Source organism: Sminthopsis crassicaudata, chromosome 5 (genome assembly GCF_048593235.1).
Source record: "Sminthopsis crassicaudata isolate SCR6 chromosome 5, ASM4859323v1, whole genome shotgun sequence".
NCBI lineage: Eukaryota > Metazoa > Chordata > Mammalia > Dasyuromorphia > Dasyuridae > Sminthopsis > Sminthopsis crassicaudata.
The window spans coordinates 314,155,152-314,177,433 of NC_133621.1; the positions used below are offsets into that span (position 1 = coordinate 314,155,152).

At 50.9% G+C, this 22,282-nt stretch overlaps 1 protein-coding gene across 1 annotated transcript in view; it reads left to right on the forward strand.

The window, feature by feature from the left end:
- Positions 1–12,853, forward strand: part of ATXN10 (ataxin 10) — a 67,370-nt gene extending 54,517 nt beyond the window's left edge. Inside the window, exons 11-12 of the mRNA XM_074272164.1 lie at positions 11,223–11,409; positions 12,600–12,853. Coding sequence (XP_074128265.1) covers positions 11,223–11,409; positions 12,600–12,606 — 194 coding nt within the window. The 3' untranslated portion in view covers positions 12,607–12,853. The remainder of the gene's footprint in view (positions 1–11,222; positions 11,410–12,599) is intronic.
- The last annotated feature ends 9,429 nt before the right edge of the window (positions 12,854–22,282 follow it).

Sequence of the window (22,282 nt, forward strand, 5' to 3'; positions counted from 1 at the left end):
AGAACAAGTGGGGGAGCTGTCTTAAGGGGAAACCAGGCGTGCACACTTGGCTCCCAGCAACAGCCAAACCAAGACAGATCAGGTACAACTATTTTTAAACAACTCGGGATTATGTAACTGGCCGGGCTTGATGTGGTTTGGAGCCACTCTCGGAGGAATTCTCCAGAGAGAAGCTGTTAACAGCACTGAACAGTCGCCTCCTGTCCTCTTGCCTCAGAAAACCTCTCTCGAGCGCCCCAGTCGCTTTGGTCCGGGAATGATTGTGGGGAAAACCTTGAAGATGGCTGGGTGTCCCGAGCGGAGCGGCCCCCAAATGAGGGCTGCAGACCTGGCCTTGCAAGCCTCAGGTGAGGGCACTGGAGAGTCTAACCTGGGGGCAGAGGAGCTGAATTTGAATGTGGCCTCAGACACTTCGGGGCGCATCCCGGAGGACAGTGAGAGATGCAGAGGAAAATGGTGCTTGTAGGTGACGTCATAACTCCTGGATGCAGTCCTAAATGACTGTTTCAGTGCTGTTCCCCATGCTGGACACGCGGGTATGAGACACTTCTCACCAAGAGCTGGCATTTTCCTGAGAAATACCCATGTCCGCAAAATAGAGTTAGAAACAAGCGGTTAGGGAGGAAGGGCCCTGACTGCTAGGAGATCAGAAAGGCTTCCTGGAGCGGCAGCTGGGGGAAGGGAAGGGCTCTTGGAGATGGGGGCCAGTTTAGCTGGACCACAGCGGGCAGGGCAGGGGGTAAGGGGTGGGCAGTGAAACCTTAAAAAGGTAGGAAAACCACCCGTACAAGTTACTTTTGGACTGAGTGGATGGCATCTCTGGAATGACCAGTCAGCAGCTGGTGATACAGGCCTGCAGCACAAGGACAAGTCCAGGGCCGGAGGCCCAGCTCTGCGGCCATCGGCGGGGGGATGATGGCCAATGAGATTACCAAGAGAGAGTATATGTGGAGAAAAGGCCCACCTGAGGCGGCCAAGGAGGACGTGTTTAGAACATCAATTCGTTTGGAAGATAGTATCGAAGGGTGACAGGCAAGGAAGGGCAATGTGGCCTCTTTTGTAAGACCAAAAACGAGTGGACACCTTCCCTCGAGAGGTCATTGACAAACAACCAATGGAGGAGATGCGTCCAGCCACATCCCGGCAGTGGGGCCGGCCCATTGGGGGTCGTTCCCATTCTTGAGGTGCTCTGTGAAGAAGTGAAAATGGCATTAATGATGTAGAACAGACCCAGAATGCAGAGAAGAAGCCAATGGAGGACATGGTAGTGAAAGTTCAGTTTCCAACATCCTATCTGAAAGAGAGCAAGATCCTCAATAAGTGTGTGTGTGGGAACAGCTGACATGATGACCTAGAAGGTGCTGGAGACCTTGGGAAAGCATGAACCACAATCCCACAGTGTGGGGCAGGGGTCCAAGCTGCTGTCTGCACTCTGGAGGAGGGGCCCACAATGGCACAATCAGGGGTCTGGTGATGATCCTGCCCCCAGCTCACCATCCTGCAGCTGCCATCCACCACCCGTCACCCACACTGTTCCTGCTTACTCTTGAGAGAAAACATTCAGGGTCAGGCTTCCCAAGGGTTAAAAAGCTGTCAAAGTAGGTAGTGTCTTAGATGGGATTATTGAGAACTTAACTCACAACAGAGGTGGGCTACCTGTTTGTTTTTTTTTTTTTTTTTTTGTTTTGTTTTTTTTTTTGTGATTACATCTGATTCCTTGTGACCCCCCTCTGGGGTTTTCTTGGCAAAGAGACTGCAGTGATTGGCCATTTATTTCTCCAGATCATCTGACAGATAAGGAAACTGAGGCAAGCAGGATGAAGTGACATGCCCCGTGTGGACCAACCGGCTACTCTTTGGAGTCGAAGGATCTGGGCTCAAAACTTATTTTGACAGATTCCCCGTGTGAATTTGGGCCCATTGTTTGGTTTGTCTGGACCCCAGTAGCCTCCCTTTGTCTAATGAGGGACTGACTTGGTTGGTCCTGATGGCCTGTTAGATCCCTCCTGTATCAGTGACGGGGAGGCAGACAGAGGTCAGCTCAAGGAGCCGAGCCCCACCCAACTGGGACACAAATGCAGTCTGTGGGCGGGGAAGGCCAGCCTGTGGATGAGAGATGAGATTAGTTCTGCTTGGCCCGGGAGGGCACGACTTAGGAGCCAAGTACTGGAGAAACCCATTGAACTTCCAGCCCATTTGAGTCTCAGGAAAGAAGGGAGGGGAGGTGAAGCAGAAATTAGATGATCCCTTTCTGGAAGTAAGGTTGAGGACGCCCCTTGGGGATGGGGGGATAAGGTAGCCCTAGCCTCTTGAGGGAGCTTGCTTGCTGCTGGTGTGGCTTTGGCCAGGTTATTTCCTAAGTCCTCAAATGGGCATCTTGTGTCTCCAGTAGCTTGGTAGGTCCTTTCTGGGGCTCAGGCCCTTTGATTCCCAGTTCAGTGTTCTGTCCTCCAAACTGTGACAAAAGTCTGTACAACTGTGTCCGCAGGCCCCTAAGGTCTCTAGGAAGTCAAACATCGTACTAGACTTCTTTTTTTGGAGAAAGGGGAAAACCCAGAACTTAATCCCTTGAATTTCAAACATGCAAAAGGACAAACATTTTCTTTGTAAGGAAATGGAGTTACATTTTAAAATCAGAAATTTAAGAATGTGGGCCAAAAGGGTGAATTAAAGAACTCTTGGGGAATTATAGGAGGCATTGATCTTGAATGCTGAACTTCCTTCTGGGTTCTAAGCTTGCCCCTTTCCGCTTCCATCCTCATCTCCATCCTGCTCTGGCCTCCCTTTTCCTCTGTACAATCTTGATCCCATGACATGCTGGCTTTCCTCCAAAGAGCCGTCCCGGCACTCTGGGGCCTTGGTGAAGGAAGGTCCGTGACCATGCAAGTCTTGACCTCACCTGGCCTTGCTCCTTGTGGACTCTTGTCTCATTCTTCCTCCATCAACTTCTCTATGCAGGATCCTTCTTTGAGTCCTTCCTTTCAGCCAAGAAGCCCACTTTCTGTTTTATTAAGAAAATTAGAGACCGTCTTCTCTGAATATCCTCTCCTCCACCTCTGCATCCAGGACAGGGTGGCCCTTCTTCGGCACAAGGCGTGTTATGCTTTTCATCTCCTCCCTCCCTGGGTTCTCCAGGAGCTTGTCTCCTGTCATCGGCATCCACTGACCTCCTCCATCCTTAGAAAAGCTTCCCCTAAGCAGTGGTGCCCTTCTCCCAGCATAGCTTGTGAAAAACTAGATTCTTTCATTGGGGAATCTTACCTCTTCAGGAAGCGTTTCCAGGGCTGTGCCACTGCCCTCTGAACTCCTCCGCTGGTGACTTGCCCCCAGCTCAGTGCTCCCATGTCTTTCCTGGATGTCAGTGATGAGGCCCTGCTCTGGGTCCCCGGTCTTTACTTTCTTGCCCAGGACCTCATTCTCTTTACTTTCTTGATTCTGTTTTAACAAATCTTAGAAGAGCTTTTTTATGTCTTGGATCCATGCCCCAGAAGGATAACAGAGGTCTCTGCTGCAGTTTGAGGGTTAGCTGCCTCAGTATCCCCGAGTTCCAGTGGCTTCCAGCCATCACCACTCATCCCTGTCTTGCTCTGATCTTTCCCTTCTCCAGTGATTCTTGTCTGTCTTCCCCCGATTCTCTTCAGAGAATCCCCCGCCCCTGGGGAGGCTTGTGGGAAAGAAGCGAGGTCTCTCCGGGGCTGTCAGTTATAGTTCCTCTTCCACCCCCACCACAATTCATGGAAAAATTGTAAAGCAATCTTAGGCTTTCCGTTTGTAGCCTCCCTCAGAACTTGGAGCCACTCACCTACTGGGCCCCTGATGGTCATCACTAGCTCGTTCATCATTTGGAATGGCTTTGAAAGGAAAAGCAAAGAGGCTCCTCCTCTAGCCTGTCACAGAACTCCCCCCACTTCTGTTGATTTGTAACCTCAGCTTTGGATGCTGTGAGTGACAAGGAGGGCCACTGGCTTTTGGGGGCCAGTTGTGCTGAGGTTTAGGGAACCTACTAAACAGGGAGTAAACCGATTCAGTCGTCAGTGTTGGCCCTGAAAAATAAACACGTCCTCTCCATCCAGTCTGCTGAGAAGCAGCAGCCAATCCCCAGCCCCACAGAACGATTTTCAAATGAGCCAACTTGGCCTTCGGTGAGCATCGCCACGAGCTTCCTATGTGCTTCCTTCCAGGGCACTTCAAGGCCCCAGCTCCAATTTCTGAATTCCTATATGGTTTGGACTCAGTTGCCTGAAAGATTACATCTCGGCCCTCTCCTGCCCCCATCTTGGCGCTCCCGCCCAACCACCACACGCGGGCTCCTAACACTATGATTTGAGACCTCAGGAGATGCAGTCATAGGGTAGTCTGCAGGAGCCTGGAGGTGGGGGCCAGCTTCTCCACACCTGGGTGGCCTTGGACAGATCCCTCCTCTTTCTGGTGGGCCCTCACTTAACTCATCAGTAAAAGGAGTTGGACTAGATCTCAGAGGCCCTTTCCATTCCAGATCCAAGAGGTTTCTGGCCTCCAGATTATCTTCCCCTAAAAGGCAAATTGACGTTGGAGAGCATTCACATTTGCCTGTGGATTCTGCTTCCTGGTTAATCTTCTAACTGACATCCTGGCTGTGCCAGCCCCATCTGGATGGATGGTTCATCCATTTATTCTCTCGGTGCTCATTAACAACCCACCGCTACAGCAAGGCCTGCAAGAGTTTCTGGGAGAGATAGGGCAGGATTTCCTCCCCTCACAAAGCTCACAGTCTAGTCAGAAGCAACCCAGATAGCAGGGATGGTACAAGATCAGCTCATTACTGAAGTCCATAAGGATGAGTGGTCCTTGCCAGCGGCAGGCATTAGGGAGCATTTCCTAAAGGAGGTGCCATGTGAATTGGGCTGTAAGGGAGTGATAAGGCAGCTGGGGCCCCTTATTTAAAAGGCTCATTTAAAGTAGCCTGGGGTCCTAATAGATAAATAATGATCAAAACATCTGAATAGACACTTTCCAGAGGAAGAAAATCAAGCTATCAACAGCCCCATGGAAAATACTTCATATGAATATCAACCAGAGAAATGCCCACCCTTTTAGAAAATTTCTATTTTTCTTTTTAAAATTTAGAAAAGAAAATCTTTAAGACGTTTTAAAGAAAGTATAGCAGAACAGAATGAAGGTCACTAAGAAATACAGATGAATAGAACAGCTGGGAAGAGAGGTTGAATGTACTCCCTGAGGGGCAGCTAGGTGGCGCAGTGGATAGAGCACCAGCCCTGAATTCAGGAGGACCCGAGTTCAAATGTGATCTCAGACACTTCCTAGCTGTGTGACCCTGGGCAAGTCACTTAACCCCAGCCTCAGGAAAAAAAAAAAAAAAAGAATGTACTCCCTCCCTACAGAGAAGAGCATTTGGTCCATGCTACTGCTTGAAAACAATAGACCTATAACATGCACAGGCTCAAACACACAGAGCAGTAGTCCCTCTCTGCCATGTTTTCTAGAACAAGGACAAACCAGAGCTCAGACAGTCATGCCATGAGGTGAGCACCAAAGATAGAGGCGCTCTGAGATGGAGGACGTCTTTGACAGTAAGGGGAGCATCAAGCTGGGCCTTGAGTGAAGAGGAGAAGGGCTTTCCCAGATCTCCATATTCCTTGAATGTCCATAGAGTCCCTTTTTCATCTTGATTACTTGAAGTCATTGTTTAAATTAATAACACCCTCCATTGACAGAAGAAGTGGTCTGTCCAAGGGCAGTGTTAGAAGCAGGACTTGAACAGAAGTCTTGTGATGCTAAGAGCAGTGTCTGTGGTTCCTTTCCTGCTGTTTAAGAGAAGTCCAGAAGCAAGCCTCGAGTCTCACAAATCAGTCATGAGAACTTTGAGCCCAGAACTCCAGTCAGACCGTGACCTATTGGATGAATGAGGAGGTTTTGGAATAGGAGCAGTCAACCCCTCCCTCAGATTGCAGGCAAAATTGTTTCCTCGTCCCCCAAGTTCTGCCTAGCCATTTAAATCAGAAACGACATTTGTTTTTAGTGACGAAACCTTTGTGTCATGCTGATGCAAGGTCCTGAGGATGACACACCAAGGGATGCTTTTAGGGGTCAGTAAAACGCTTCCAGAACATAGAGTGGACAGAAAGGCTGCTTTGGGATCCTTCAAGATGCCTGCAAGCTGGCCACAGGATCTTCTGGCTGGGGTGGAAGTATATCAGGTGACTGCCCTTTGGCTGGGAGCTAACATCAGACCTTCCCTCTTAGGTCAGGTGACAGGCTTCTGTGTAATGATGCTTGGGAAGGAATCAGGGCCATGTTGAGAGAAGAAGATCCCAGTCAGAATGGAGGGTTCCTGTCATGTTCCACCATTGGAACAACAGGGAAAAAGTCATCGTCCCAGGCTTCTCTTACACCGAGAGGTTTCTCAGAGAGACTTTCCAAAGCTAAGGTTTGAGAGAATGTGTTCAGAAAATCACACTGGGAATGCCAAGGGAGGTCTGCATCCAAGAGAGAGTCAACATCAGAGACTGCTGCTTGGATTAGCATTGCCAGGGATCATCCATCGGGTACACCAGAAAGCTCCCTGGTCTTGGGGCCCAAAGACCTGGCTCTGACTCCCAGCTTCTCTACTTATTGCCTGCTTCTGCTCGGTGGGCTTCCCTGTGAGCCGGAGGGAAACTTGTCCAGCTTGCGTTTGCAACTTCATTTGGGACAAATCTGTTCTAATTTGGAAATTTTCTCTTTATTGATCATCTGTGTCAAGTTCCTTAAGACTCACTAATTTCCTACTGAATCAGTCTCGATGCTAGAAAGGAGATTTAAAATGTTAGAAGGAGAGGGGGCCCTGGAGACCCACAGAGGCTGGCTTCCAGATTTTATAAATTAGAAAAGGCTTCTCTGGCAATAATAATAGTAACGAGAGACAGTACGGAGAGAGACTTTTAGGGCTGACAAAGTACTTTACAAAAATGATTCATTTGATCCTCAGAACCACCCTGGGAATTAAGTGTTATTATCAATTTTTTTTTAATACTGATGAGGAAACTGGGTCTTAGATGCAGTGATTTCAACTAAATAATTGAGGTGGGATTCAGGCTTCTGGTCTTCCTGGCCCCAGCACTCTCCAAGTACTGAACTCTTCTGAGCTAAGTCTCAGTGGGTTCCGCCTCCGAAGGCCCTTCTAGGAACATGGAAGCTGTCAGTGCTTCTTAGAGCCTCGTTGATTTGTAGATGCCTGCTTGGGGGTCTGCCCCCTGTAGTGTTTTGCTTGTTTATCACTTCCAGAATCACAAATTAGCTCCCAATCAGCCGCTGCCTAGTTCCGTCAGAGAGCACAGCCCTTGAAGAAATGCCTCCAGCATCTTGCCCAGCAGAAAGAAGGAGGCTCCCTCCCTGCCTTTGAACACACAGATGCAGAGGGAAATTGGACTCCACATAATCCATCAGCTTGGGGGAGGAAGAGGGAACCACGGGGCTGGGGATGGGGCTCCAAGGAGGTCCAGAGCATGAAGTTGAGGGCTGCCCTTCAGAACGAGAAGCAATTACTTTTCATTATGTTCACATTTTCGTCGACCTCCATAGGGAAGTCCAGAAAAGAGAACATGGTCGGAGTTAAAGGCAGAAAGAAAAGTCCTTACAGACGACCTTCGAGAAGCAGGTGTCCCCTGGCCAGGCAAATGCTGATGGTCCGTGGAGAAGAATTCTGGAGCTTTCCTAAGTGCTTTGTCCGAAACAAGTGCCCAGCCCACGGCGTTCCCCTCCGGAAGGACTGGGTGACCTCTTCCTCTTGCTTCCACGTTTCCTTCACGAGGCAGGCAGGCAGAGGAAGTGATGAGAGTCGCTAGGTAGCATGACCATCTTGCCCAGCCCCATCTTCCCTTTGAATCCTGTGACAAAAGTCGATGGGCCAGAATCTACCGGTGAGGTCACAGCTTGTGGGGCTCCTCCAATCCAGTGTCACATTTGTGATCCCAGATGTGTTGATGAAACCCACCAGTGCTGCTTTGGGGAGCATTCTGGCCCTCAGGCAAAGAGCCTGGTGCATAGAGGCAAAGAAGCCAGGCCCAAGATAGTACTGTCCTCGCTTTGTTGTTGGCTTTCCCCATGGCACCCCTCTGGCTACCTACTCCTCTTCTTGAGAGGGAGAGGCTGGACTTGAGGCCTGGGACCCTCGAGGAGTTCCCCTGCAGTCAGTGTAATTTGTTGAGAGAAGGTTTTGGGCATTTGCGATAGCCAGGATCATTCTCCCAGCCTGGTGTTTGCTGTTTCGGGGAGGTCCCTTGTTGCCCAGCTGACGATCGCCTCCCTCCACACTGGTGCCGTCTGTGGCAGATCTCTTCAGAAGAGTCTTAGTTCTCACAAGGATGGGGAGCCTTCGGGACCTACAGGGAAGAATAGCAAGCTGAGAGCCGGACAAGGGCAATGTCTTGGCTGGGGTCTAGACCGCAGGCTCTCCGGACTCTGCTTTCTCTGCTCCGTGCCTGGGGAGCAGTTCAGAGCTCACCCAACAGCATGAGGGGTGCCATTGACAAGGGAAGGGCATCAGGAGAGATCTTGCTTTGAGTCCCACCCAAGGCAAGTCATTAATCTGGATCAGGTTCCTCATGGGTAAGGGGGTGAATGCCCTCCTCACAGGGTCATCGAGATCCCAGGAAACGAAGGGAGGGGCTTTATAAGCCCTAAAGTGAGAACACCCATTGTTGCTATTTTAAAATTCAGCCCTGAAGATGGGCTGCTACTTTCCAGGAGGGCTTAGGAGTCCCAGCTCATGGTCACCCCCATGACCCCTTTGGCCTTGCAGCTCCCCGGGGTGGGGGGCCTCAGTACCCGACTGCTTGGCCGCCCACCTTCCCTCCCCCACCGGGCCCAGCAGCTCCTTTGGGCTGTCATCGCCATGGCAACCTCAGAAGCTCCCAGGAGCAGACAAGGCAGCCCTTCTGGTGTGGGTGGGATCAGAGCCTGGAGAAGATGTTTCATTTTCTCCCGCTTTCCTTCCTTTCTTCTTTGCTCTCTGCCTCTTTATTTGAATATTAACTGGAACTTGCTTTAATCTCTGGTGCCCCGTGGGTCTGGCCAGATCTGCGCGTGGCTCTGCAGAGGCTCTCGGTGACCGGGCTGCACATAGAGGCCTCGAGAGAGGCCGCCTGGAGCAGCCCCAGCTCGCCATTTTCTTTTCCCCTCTGGGTCTGAAATTTCTTAGGAGGAATTGTCTACTCTGGAGCCCCAGGATCTGAGGGTCTGGCTGCTGAGGTGGCCACCCTGAGGAGGGGGAGGGCATAGAGCATCTCACTGGCCTGGAGCCCTCTGATGGTGGGCAAACTGGGCAAAAGCCTGCCTCGCCTGCCTCAGTGTGACCATCTGTAAAGTGGGGGCACTAGCACCACCATTCCATCATCCCCGGCAAAGCTACCTGGTACTGATCTAGTGTCTTTACATCCTTGTTATCTCAGGTGATCTTCACAAAGGAGGTGCTCATATTTCTCATTTAACACACGAGGAAACAGTCTAGAAAAGATGAGATGGTTTGCTGAGGTTCACACCTCAGTGCTCTAGCTACCTCCCTGCCTCTAGAGCCAGCAATTATTAAACACCTACTATGCTCTGGGGGAACAAGGCAAAAACAGTCACTCATGCTGTTAAGGAATTTGCATTCTGTCACAGGAGGAGGCAATGTTGCCTGCTGGCTAAGCTGACTCTGCTGGGCAAGTCTCAGCTGGACTCAGCCTCAGTTTTTTCATCTGTAAAATGGGGATAACCAAGCACCTACTTGACAGGGCCTTCTCCTGGACTGTCCCCCCTTCTTGGAAAACCAGGTCTCCTGGGCTTCCTTCAAGTCCCCCTTCTCCAAGCTGCCTTCCCCCATCCCCTTTAATCTAGTACCTTCTCTGTTTACCACTGCTCTCCATTGTGTGCATATCTTGACTTTAGTCTCCCTCGTTAGACTGTGGGCCCTTGAGGGCAGGCACTGGCTTTTGCCTTTATTTCTACCCCCAGCCTTAATACCTGGCACATAGCTGGTGCTTAATAGATGCTTATTGACTGACCCCGATGCATGTATATGGCGCCCTTGCAAGGCTTTAAGCATTCACCTCTTATTGGCATTGGAGGTTATGTGAAGTAATGGGGGGGGAGTAGGGGGGAGGAGAATGTGTCCTGAGGAGAATGCTCTGGGAACCATAAAATGCTCAACAGATACCAGCTAGGAAAACACTGAAACTCCCCAGGAGGGGGAAAGGCCCTTTGGAATGATCACAGGATCGTGGCAAAGAAGAAACTGAGGCTCTTGGATGGAAAGTGGCCGGTCTGCTCCAGGCTCCAAGTTCAGACATCTCTTTTGGACCAAATCTACAGGTTAAGATGTCTTGCTTAGGGAAAGGGGAAGGGAGGGGAAGAGATATATACATAGCACCTACTATGTGCCAGGCACTGTATTAAGCACAATACAAATACCTCCTCTGATCCTCACAACAATCCCCACTTTTCAGATGAGGAAACTGAGGCAGTCAGGTTCAGTGACTTGCCCAGGGTCACACAGCTATGACATGTCAGACTGGATTTGAATTTTATTATTCTAGACTCCAGGCTCAGGGCTTTATCTATTGTGCTACTTAGCTAGGAAAATAATGTTTCTGATTAAAACACACACACACACACACACACACACACACACACACATACACATACCTCTCTAGGTCCACATGAAAAAAATAAATAAAACAGCAAAAAGTGTAAAGAAATAAGTAGTTTAATGAATATTTACTGTGAGCAACGATCAGTAAATAGTCTTTGCCTCTAGCAGCTTTTGACTTGACTGGGGGCGAAGGGGAATAGGGAAGTGAAAGAGGCAAAGGGAGAGATCATAATGTCCGAGGAAAGTAGCCTAGAGATGGGGGAGAGAGGGAGAGGAGGTTAAGGTGAAATAAAGCTGGGCCTGTGAGTCAGAGCTGAAAGAATAAATCAGCATTAATTAGGCAGTTATGTGCCAAACATTACCAAGTGCTAGGGTGTGTGTGTGTGTGTGTGAAGAGAGAAGGAGAGATGGGAAGGATTCTAGGTGGGGGATGCATGTGGGATGTTCAGTAAATAGATAATGGCTAGTCCTTAGAGTCTTAGATTTCTAGCTAGCAAGAGTCCAACTGATTGTAAATCCCCACCAGACTGGGTGCCTCCTGAATATCCTTTCCTGTGCATTCATGTCTTCCTGTGGACACGTGTTTGTGGCCAATTCCTTAACTCTGATCTAGTTCTGAATCAGTGGGCAGTGTATGCCATACGGAACCTGACCGAACACAATAAGAGAAACCAGGAGTTGATAGCAAAGATGGAAGATCATGGACTGGCAGATACAACCATGCTTAAGAAAATGGGTCTTGAAATTGAAAAACGAGATGGGAAGCTGACTTTGAGATCTACAAGAAAAGGTCCTAGTTGGTAAGTAAGCCAAAGTAAAAGCTTCTGGCATCTCCACTAGTGAGAAGCTTGAACCCTCTTAAGATGACAAAATGCTGAGCTCCCCTAGATCATACCTTATCAGGGCTCAGAGGAAGAAGGAAAGCCAGAAAAAGAAGGCCCGAGAAACCAAAATGGAAGCAATTCTGAATTGCATCTTCTAACGATGTCCATTTTAATTAAGTCGAGCCAATGCTGATTAAGGTCCACCAGAACAAATGTCTTGGCTCATTGCTGACAAGCTAGAATTTGATATGTAGTGGATGTGCTGTTCCCATCCAAAACTGCTCACATTAGTGACCTAAAAGCCAGGTGACCAAGCACAGGGTGCGGACTGGCTTTGAGCCTGACTGAAGGGCCGAGGGATGGTCCATCTGCTCTGACTTAGAGGAAGGCTCCCCAAATCTCCTGCCTGTGGAGCCTTGACGAGAAGACGGAGCATTGATTGGGCGATGGTTGCCATCTCTTTTGTGAGAGAGGGAGAATTATCCATACCATCTTGAGAAGAAAAGGTTGACCATCAAAAGGGATGATCAGTTTTATAGCCTGGATTTTGTTAAGCTCTGTTGTCTCTTGCAGGGGGGAAAAAACCTCACTTTTATGGAAATCTGTTTTACTTTTCCCCAACGTGTTATTGGTGTTTCTTTTTGAGTATGTGAGTCGACATGTTCTCTAGTAGCTGCTCCCTTAGACTAGAGAACCATTATGATGAAGCCCAACACCCTGGCATGCCGACTTCCCTGCTCACCTGGAGTCTGCTCTCTCTCTGCTGAGAGGTTCAGCCCGAGTCAGAAGGCCTCACACTGACGCATGTACCCATCTGATTCTTGGGAGGGATTTTCTTTACTTACATCGATTATTGTAGAGTTTTCGGTTTACACCTCAGTGTTCATGCAGATCATCCCAAGTTTCCCAGAATTATTGATATCACCTAGTTCAGTCATTCCCGAATCAAGGGGCACTCGGGTTGGCTACTTTTGCTGTGAATATTCAGGGTACACTTTCCTCCAAACTACCCTGGGAGGAAGGGTGTATAATTAAGATCAATAGGAACGAAGCTCTAGTTTTTTGATTTTGTTTTTGTTTTATTATGTATTCGTGAGAAGGTTCGGTTTTGGAAAAGGGCCCAAGCCATTGGTGCTAACAGGATTTCTTTTCTCCTCATCATTCAGGGAATAATATCACCACCTGACTCATGGCTCCCGGCTCCCTGGGATTTGCCATCCTTGCGGGATGTGACATTACAAGGCTCTGAAGACTATATCTGACCAGTGCAAGGCTAAAAATGCCTTAAGTTTGGGAAAGCCGAATGAGACGCCCCCGGGCCCGACGGGCACATTGGACATTTAGCAGTTTGTGCCGTAGAGTTGCCATAGACGTACTACACCTTGCCATAATAAAGTTTTGTGTTTGGGGTGGCACGGGCCTCCTGTGGTCTGAGGTGTGGACGTTTGTTGCTCCTCCCGCTTCCACTGCGGAGGGTTCCGAGCTCCCCCTCCTGCCTCTCGGAAAGTGGGACAAAACTCACTTCCAGGGAGATGCAGAATGCAAGCACCCCGTCCTATTGGCCTTGCCGGCAGTGAAGGATGAGGCCCGGGGATTCAAGGGGCCGGATTTATGCCGCTGACCCCGAGTGGGGCTCAGAGAAATGAGGCCCCTGGAAAGTGGCCCCGCTCCAACTTAACTACCGCTCATCTGTTCTGCTCTACTGAGCTGGGACAGAATCCCTCTACTCGGTGACCTCTGAAACGTCAAAAACCAAGATGGCGACGACAGGAACTGGTTGTTTCCAGGCAAGTCTGGCGCGAGGACAGTCTGTCCTCAGGGATGCAAAGAGAGCCTCAGCTCCCCGGCCAGTGTAATAATGCGCATCCAATCTGGAAGTGCCCGGAGAGACCCTTAGCCCCCTTTTTTTAAGGGGAAGCCAAGGGGAAGGGACGGGCCGAGCTGAGACTCGAACCCAGGCCTTCCAGTTGAAGTCCAAAGGACCTTGGGCCGCGGGAGATGCCGGGAAGTTCCCTCGCCTGTCGGACCGTGTCCTTGTCTGCTAAAGGGCAGGAGCGGCCGCCCTGGGCCGCCCTGGGCCGCGCGCGCGCTCTCCCTCGGCCGGGCCTGGTAGCTGCCCCAGAAGCCCGTTCACAGGGAGGGCACGAGAGGAGGCAGCGCCCGCTTTCCCACGCCAGTCGCTGATCCTGAAACAAGGCAGCCGCCCAAGCCTGACCGAGGGTAGGACGCCCCTGGCCCGGCTGTCGGCAGCAGAAGAGCCCCCGCCTCCTGCAGCCACGTCGAAATTGCTTTTTCCCAAACCCTGAGACTCGGAAGAATCCGGGCCGAGCGTTCCAAGGCGCTAAGTGCTGGCCCCCGGGGCTTACCGCTTAGCGAGCACTTTCAAGTCGGCGGGGTTCCTCCCAAGGCTGAGGGGAGCGTTTTCATCACCTCCCGGACATTCTTTCAGGATAGAAACCGAGGCAAAGAAAAACGCCAAGAATTCCCTTCTGTTCTGAAGGCGCTGAGAGTTAAACTCCTGCCCACAAAACAAATCGAGATGGAAGCCTGGCCTCGGGGAAGGAACAGCAGGGGGGACGCGGGGGTCTCTTTTTCTCCTTTTTAACGAGGTTGCAAGAGACACTTTTTTTTAGCCTCAATGCTTGTCTGGCCACCAATAGAATCACGGGAACATGGACTTATAAACCACATAATGGCCGGCGCAAATAGCTAAAAGGGAATCCTCTGGGAATGGCCGAGGGGGGTAATGGTTATGTGTTTTCTAAATAGGAAATGGGGGGCTTTCAGAGCGAAAACATGCTGATGACTCTATTGTGAGCGGCTTTTGATTCCCTGGGATAGATGAATTCTTCCGAGACAACAGCTGCCCCGCTCCCCTGGTGCCGCAGGAGCCCCCAAACCCTTGTCTTGCACCCCGGGAGGGATTAAGGCGCCAACAACAGGAGGAGGAGGAGGAGGAGGCGAGGGAGCCGCAGCCTGGGAGAGTTTGGCAGGGGTCAGGACGGCCTCAGCAAGTCTTGTGACCGCCTTATTGCTTGCAGGAGCTCCCGGACAAACCGGCCCCATTTTGCAGCCTCCCTTTATTTGGAAAGCAACAGGGAAGATGGATTGTCTTCCCGGTCAGGAAATTACCCCGTTTCTCTCCTGCTGGCCCGAAGTGGATCGTCTTCCTGCCCTTAGTAACTTTGGGGCCGGATCTTTCCTTTGCCTCCGTCCCCTCATCTCATCCCTAATAGGCCGTGAGCTCTCTAGGAGGCAAGAAGTGGGGCCTCTTCCCTCTCCGCGCCCCCACCTTACACCGCCCTAGCATACAGTAGGAACATAACTGATGCATCCCTTTTGAATGAAGGAATTTCCAGAGAGATTGGGCTTCTTTCATTCCATTAAGGAGAGGGGTCAGCAGCATATGTCTTCTGAATGAATGGATGGATGAGTGAATGAATGAAAAGCATTTGTTAAGCCCTTAACCATGTGCAGAAAAGGGGGGGGGCTACAGAACAGCAACCTCTGAATGGTGGGCACGGGGAGCAGCTGATGTCCCAGTGATTGAATACCCAAGTGTGGGGAAGCCCTCTATGCAAACAGATGGGTGTGAAGAAATCACAAAAGATAACAGCCAGTAATAACTCACTCTGGCTTCCTTTGTGCTTAAAAGCAACTTCGTAGATTGCAGCTTAGGTAGTAGCCCCCATTAAGTTCTGAGGGGGAAGTGGTCTCTCTTTCCACGGGGGCAGTTGGCTGAGACCTAGCACCTGCCTCATGGAACTAGCAGGCACGGGCGGGAGGGGAGCAAGGGATCATTGCTTTGGAAAACTCCATCTGTAAGGACAGACCTAGGCAGATCCGTGCCCAGTCTGTTTTCAGAAACACGGCATCCAATCAGACCATAGGGAAATGGAATAGATGATGAGCCACCCCACTCTCCTGTTAGGCCACTGAAAAAAACAAAAAGCACCCCGAAATGAGAACAACCATTGGTATACTTTCTACAGTGGAGATGGTGTTCGGTTGACCCCATTGTTTCCCATTCCTAGAAAGTAAAGCTCATGAAAATAGCCTGCCCTTAGGTGTAGGATAGTGGGGTGAAGGGGAAAAATTTGACAAATGGATTTAGATTGAGTAGGGGCACTAGCTTTGGAATCCAAGTTCAATGCTTGCCCGGTATAGGGTCCCCCGGGTGCTGTCCGAGGTCCTGATCATCCTATAAGCACAGAAAATCACACATCCTAGCATTTAGCATTGGAGGAGATGTTAGCTCTATCAGCCTGCTGACTTTACATATAACTAAGACCCAGAGAAGTTACACTGTTTTATTTAAAGAAGAGAAGCTATTTCTGGGCCTTCTCCGAGATTGAGAGAACGCTACAGCTAAGCCACACAAAGTAATATTCTATGCCTCATGGCTCATGCCCTGGACTCCAACTATCATCTGCTACATCTCTGTCAAGAGAGAAATACGTTTTCTCTTGAGTCAAGAGTAGTCTTTGCAATGATTTGAGTTCATTTGGTCTGAGATGGTCTTTTAATGGTTAATAGTGTTTCCAGTTTCATCCCTGGGGTCATTGTGTCTGCACGTTTGGTCGTTGCTTCATGAAAGCCTTCCCGAGTTCCTCAGAATTCTTGTTTGTCTTTTCTTACAAGGAAGTCCTTAAATTAATGTCCACAGTTTGTTTAACCATTTGCCAAAGCCTACTTTGTTTTCAAGTTTTTGCTATTGAAGTAGATTCCCCATTTATTATGAGTGATTTGGAAGGGTTTTTTTTTTTTTTTCCATAGTTGTAAATAGTTTGCACTTCTAATGCTTTTTCCAGCTGGGAAATGATTATTTGTATATCAAATCTGTATTAGAGACATTTGATGCAAGAGTCCTTTACCAAAACAATAGTTTTTCTTCTCAGCCTTGAAACTATTTTGGGGTCCTTGCTGTGACCTTTGTCCTTTTATATGTCAACACTGGATAAAATGATATCAAATTTGCAAAAGACAAAAAGTTGGGAAGGAAGGAAAACTGGTCCGGGAGGTGAAAGGTCTGGGATCCAAAAGGTTCTGAATAGGCTGGAACACTGGACTGAATGTTGAAGAGGAAATCTTCAGTACAAAGTCTTGTACTTGGGTATAGAAAATCAACTTTAGAAATATAAGTTGGGGAGAGGTATAGATAGTTTGATCCTGAAAGGATCTGGGGGTGTGGATGACCTGAAAGTTCATTCAGCATCAGTGCTGGGATATGTTCACCAATAGGAGGGATGCAGCTTCCAGGAAGAGGAAGCCCCACAGTTAATGTTCCCTTATTGGACCTCATGTAGGGTTCCATTCTGAGCACCCCAGTTTAAGAAGGACACTCATAAACTGGAGTGCCCCAAAGAGGGCAGCCTGGGCTGGTGGAAGACCTCAAGTTGGCTGTGTTTTGGAAGGATTGACCTAGGATGCTGGGCATATTTAGATTATAGAGAAGAGGGCTGGGCTCGAGGTGGGGGACGAAATGGGACAAAAGCAATTTTCAAGTACTTACCCTGTGTGGAAGGGATTCACTCTGTTTTGCTTGATCCAAAAGGACAGAATCAGAAGTAGTGAAGGGAATTTGAAAGAAGCAGATTTAGGCTCCATTTCAAGAAATTCAGATCTATTTTAATTTTCCCAGAATGAAGATGTCAGGTTTGGAAGGAAGCCTTGAAACAAAAGCTTGTTGGAAAACCACTTGTTGGAGTTGTTTGTTTGTTAGTTGTGACTCCTCCATGTGGCTCACTCCCTTCCGCAAATTCTATAATGCTACAATTCTCTTGGTTGCATTAACTTTGTTGTTGTTGTTGTTTTTAATTTTATACCATAAAATTGCCTTGTCTTTTGTGATATCAAGGACACACAGCTTATGATAGGATTCAAATCGGCAAATTCTGACTTATGATCATCCAGAGGCCCTCCCATTAGACCATACTGTCTCCCTATCTTCCAGTCACTTATTGGATATCTCGTTAACACTTTTTTCCTCACTTTTGTTAGAAGTTTGTTTTCTCCTTCTTGTCTGCCACTTAGGAAGTTTGGCACTCGGCTAAGCCCTTTACAACAACATGGGAGAGATGCTGTTATGATCACCATTTTATGGACAAGGAGACTCGGGGAGCCAGCACTTCGGTGACCTGCCCAGGGTCACCTGGCTAGCAAGGATCTGAGACTAGATTTGAACTCAGGCTTTCCGTATTCTATCTGCTGCACTACCAGCTGTCTTTGGGCAAAGTTAGAGTCTTGTAGGGGGTTCTGAGAGCTGAAGTGACCTATGAACCTCAGGAGCCAGAGGGTAATTTCCATTCTGCAGCTAAAGCTGAAGTCCATCTTCCAAGGATTCAATACACACATCCTGAAGGACAGAATTACATCAAAAGTCAGAGTGAGAAAAACAAAAAAGTAAAAGTGGGGAAGGAGACCCCCTGGCTGTCAGCTGTACCGGATGCATATGTTGGCCACACATCCTTTGTGCCCACGAGCTGCTGCCACATCTGCAAACCCAGAGCCTGGGCAGTTCTGGCCCACGAATGTCCCCCAGAGTGTACTTTGTCAGGTCCCTGGCAGAAGGTCATCCAGCCCAGCTGGGCCTCGCCATGTGGCCGGTCATGTGTAATGATGAGGACCAACCGAGGGCTGCCTCTCTGGGATTCTCAGCTGTGCAACCTCCAGACTAAGAAGAATGAGATTTATCCTTCCTGGAGATGGTCCTTCAGTGCAAGTGTGTCGAACACTTGGAAGACAGAGTTCAGCTCAGTTCAGCCAGGACTTATCTGTGAATGGTGGATAAATGTGTCCGGGGCAGAGAGAAAAATGATCTTTCAAGGAAAACGTAATGGCTCCACCTTGGGAAACGTTGACTGCAGGAGGCCTCATTTATCACTCAATGGCTCAGAGTCCAGAGGCCCAAGTTGGGATGGAGTTTACAAAGAAACTGGTGATTCATCAGTCCCTGCTCATTCCCACTCCCTGACTTCCCAGACTTGTAATATTTTGGACAGACACCATTTGTCAACTTTGGAAAGTATTGTAGCTTCCTTGGGCCTCGAGGCACCTTTCCTAAAACTATCAGGGATGTTACTGACTATGGAAATGACCTCTTGGAGACAGCCCAGGATAAAGGCCTTCCTGGAAAAGAGGAAGAGAATAAGGAAGAGAGGGAGGGAGACAGAAAGAGAGAAGAGAAGGGAAGGGAAAAAAGGAGGGAGGGGCAGCTCATCTGGAGAAGGAGGGGACCACCAGCTCAATTAGAGTCACATGTGGCCTGGCAGCCCACTGGATGTACAGTGCATTGGACACAGGGACAGACCACAATGGAAGGGCAGTGTTCAGCTCAAGGCATATGTTAGGGGGAAGGTTGTGGCTTCCACTTCAGTGGTTTTCCCATGACATCATACCACGAGGACCAGGATGCTGGGAAGGATGTCTGAGGCCCCTTTTCACCAGGAATTTCCATGAGTCCATTTCGAGGCTTGCAGAGATTTCAGAGAGCTCCGAACACCTGACTGCTTTCTTGCCCCTCCCAGTCTCTCTCTCTCTCTGTCTCTCTCTCTCTCTGTCTCTGTCTGTCTCTGTCTCTGTCTCTCTCTCACACCCATAGCTGTCAATATATGCTGTAAATGCAGGTTATTATAAATCTTGAACTTGAATGCACTGCAAAGTCAGGATGCTTAAAGAAATCATGGGTAGGAGAGAGGGGACATCATGAGCCACTTTAAACGTTCCATGGAAGGGATGGGGACAGGATGTCAAAGCCGGGGCCAGAGGGGAGGTCAGGCTGGGAGTTTCTCCAGACACACAGACAGACAGTCAGACAGCTCCGCCTTGCCAGGGCCGATGGGGGCTGAGGGGGCATGGGGAGGAGCCAGGCTCGGCTCTTGCAGAGGTGTCTGGGACAGCGCTGCTTTGAGACTGGACTTTGATACTAGGATATCCCAGCTTGGGCCCTCTTGTAGGAAGTCTGCTGGCTCTTCCTCAGTGTCTCCCCTCCTCCAGCCCACACCCCGCTGCCTCCTGGATGTTAATATTGATTCTGCGCTTCCCTAAGTGCACGTCAGTCAGTGAGAAAGGATTAGCCTCACCCTTGGGAAGCGGGGGGAGAATGGACCTTGTCTGAACTTGAAAAGTCAGATGCTGGTGCAGGTTTTATCCCAGAAACAAACCATCCTGCTTCAGAACGGTGGGCGGGCCCCTCAGCTCGGGCCTCCCCCTTGCCTGGGCCACCACAGCTTCCAGGAATCCAAGGGGCCGGAGCCTGGTGTAGGCACCCCGGTGGGGGCAGGGCATGAGCTCCCCATCCCCGGAGGTATCCAAGCAGGGCCGGGTGCCCCTTGGGGGGGGATGCCTCAGAGGGATTCGGTTTTCAGGTATGGGTGGGCTGCCTCAGAGGGATTCGGTTTTCAGGTATGGGTGGGCTGCCTCAGAGGCGGCACGGGATGCGGGCCCTTCGCCCGGGGCCGAGCCGCAGTGAGCACGGGGCCGGGCGGGCCCTCGGCCTACTTGCCCGGAGCTGAGGCGGGCCGGCCCCGGCACGGAGGGTCCCCTCGGGTGGGTCCCAGGGGCTGGCGGTAACGGACAGTGCGGCAGCGGGGGCCGAGGGCGCTGTTTTCCTAGGTCATACCGCAGGTGATTCACGGCCATAAGCAAACATTGCACTGTCACAGAGGCGAGCTGATGTTTAAATAACCCGGCGGAGGATTCAGGTTGCACCACGCCTGCCTCCGAGTGCCGGCCGGAGCCGGGAGGAGGGCTCTGGCTCCACGGGGCCTTCTCGGCAGGGGACGGGGCCCGGGGTTCCCTCCGGCGCGGGTGGGCTGCAGGCCTGCTGTCCTCGGGGGGCCCAGGCTGCTGGGGCTGGGACGGAACATGCAGGCAGTGCACACAAAGGAACCAGAACCGTGATAAAAAGACAAGGATCGCCAAGGGAAGCTGGCGGGCGGGAGGGTGGCCGAGGGGGCACCAGGGGCTCCGCGGCCCGTGGGACAAGGCGCAAGACTGGGGCGGGTGCCGGGGCTGGTGCCGGGGCGGCCCGGAGGAGAGCTCGGCTCTCAGGTTGGCTCCCAGAGCACAGCAAGGACTCCGAGACTGCCAGGTCCTTCCAGTGCCACGGATGACCTGCCCAAGCACCCGGGCTCGGGTGGCTCCTGTACCCCGCCATGGCGGCCTGGGCCCCGAGGCCCCGCGCTCCCCGGGGGCGTTTGGTCCGGAGGCCGGAAAATGGGGGTGAGCCCGTGAGCCTCAGAGCAAAGGGAAGGGGGAGGGGGCGCAGCGAGAGAAACGGCCACGATGGGGGAGGAGGGAGAGCTGGCAACAGGCGGGACCGAGAGGCAGCCGCGCCTCCTGTGAGCGCGCAGTCCTGCACTGCCCTCTGCGGGATGACCCGCAGCCCGGAGCGGCGGGAGACCCGGAGCCGGCCGGCCGGGCGGCCTCAGGGCAGGGGACTGGCGGGGCGCAGGCCCGGCCTCCGCTGGGAGCTTACGCCTCCCAGGTGTGCACGCGTGTGCGTGTGCGTGTGCGTGTGCGTGAGCGTGTGCGCGTGTGTGCCTGCGCGTGCGTGTGCGCGTGTGCCTTCAAACACACCTGGTACGCTTTTCACGAAGCCGCTCAGTCAGGGCCAGGCGCTTCCGCCAGCCCAGCCTCGGAACGCAGAGAGCCGCTCCTCGGACCTGGCTCTCCCTGGAGAGGAAGGAGGAAAGCGGCAAGATGAGACCAGAGAAAATCAGAGAGGGAGAAGGGGAAGACAAACAGACAGAGAGGGGGAGGGAACAGAAGGAGCCCCAAAGGACCCAGAGAGGCCGGCAAAAGGAAGGAGTGAGGGGGGAGAGAAAACAGGAAGCAACTGAAGAGGGGGAAAGGGGAAGGGGAGGGAAGAGAGTAAGTCTCTGCCTCACGGCACCCACAAGGTGCCGGCTGCCCGGCTAAGTGCTTTACAAACACTGTTCCCTTTGCCCTCCCAAGCAGCCGGTGAGGGAGGAAGAGAGGAAGGGAAGGAGGGGGAGAGAGCTGAGAAGGGAGGAGGAGGGGACGAGAGAAAGGACACCGAAAACACAGAGAGGAAAAGGCAGGAAAAGAGGGGTGAAAACATGGAGAGAAAGAAAAGGGGAGCAGGGAAGAACAGTGGAAGGAGGGGGGAACAGACGACAAAGGGAAATGAAGGAAAAGGGACCTGGAGGGAACAGACTCAGAGAGGGAGGAAGGGCAGAGAGAGGCCGGGTCCCTGTTCTTCGGGGGGTGACGGCTTGGGGTCACTTGCACTGCCCATTTTCCCGAACGACCTTTCCCTGTGTCACCTCCCTGGATGGAGGCAGTGCAGTGGCTACCCGCTCCCCATTTTACAGCTAAGAAAACTCAGAAACCGAGAATGATGTATCCAAGGTCACCCAAGCTAGTAAATGAGAGTCTTGCATTGAAGTTACTTCTGTCTCCACACCTAATGCCAGGAAACAAACAGCCATAAAAAGCTCCAGGTCTCCAGAAGATCCCAGTGGCCTTGGCTTTCCCCGCTGTAAAAGAGAACGGTCCCATTTCTTTTTGACAATTTGCGGCACCCCATCCCCCACCCCTTCACCAAACAGTCTACATAAAAACTTGCCTCAAATCTATTCAAAAAGTGGTTCCAGTTTCACTGAGATACAGATGCATACCACAAAGCTTGCATCTTCTCCTGGAAATCCGTTATGCTTTTTACATGTTAAAATGACACAAATCATCCCAGGAACATCAGGGAAGTGATGAACAGGCTGGCTGTTCTGTGCAGTTTCTCAAAACTGGTGTCGCTGAGGAAAGAAAGAACTCTTGTTCCTTTTCAGCTACTCATGAGATTGTTGTCTTTAGCACAACTTCAGTAGAA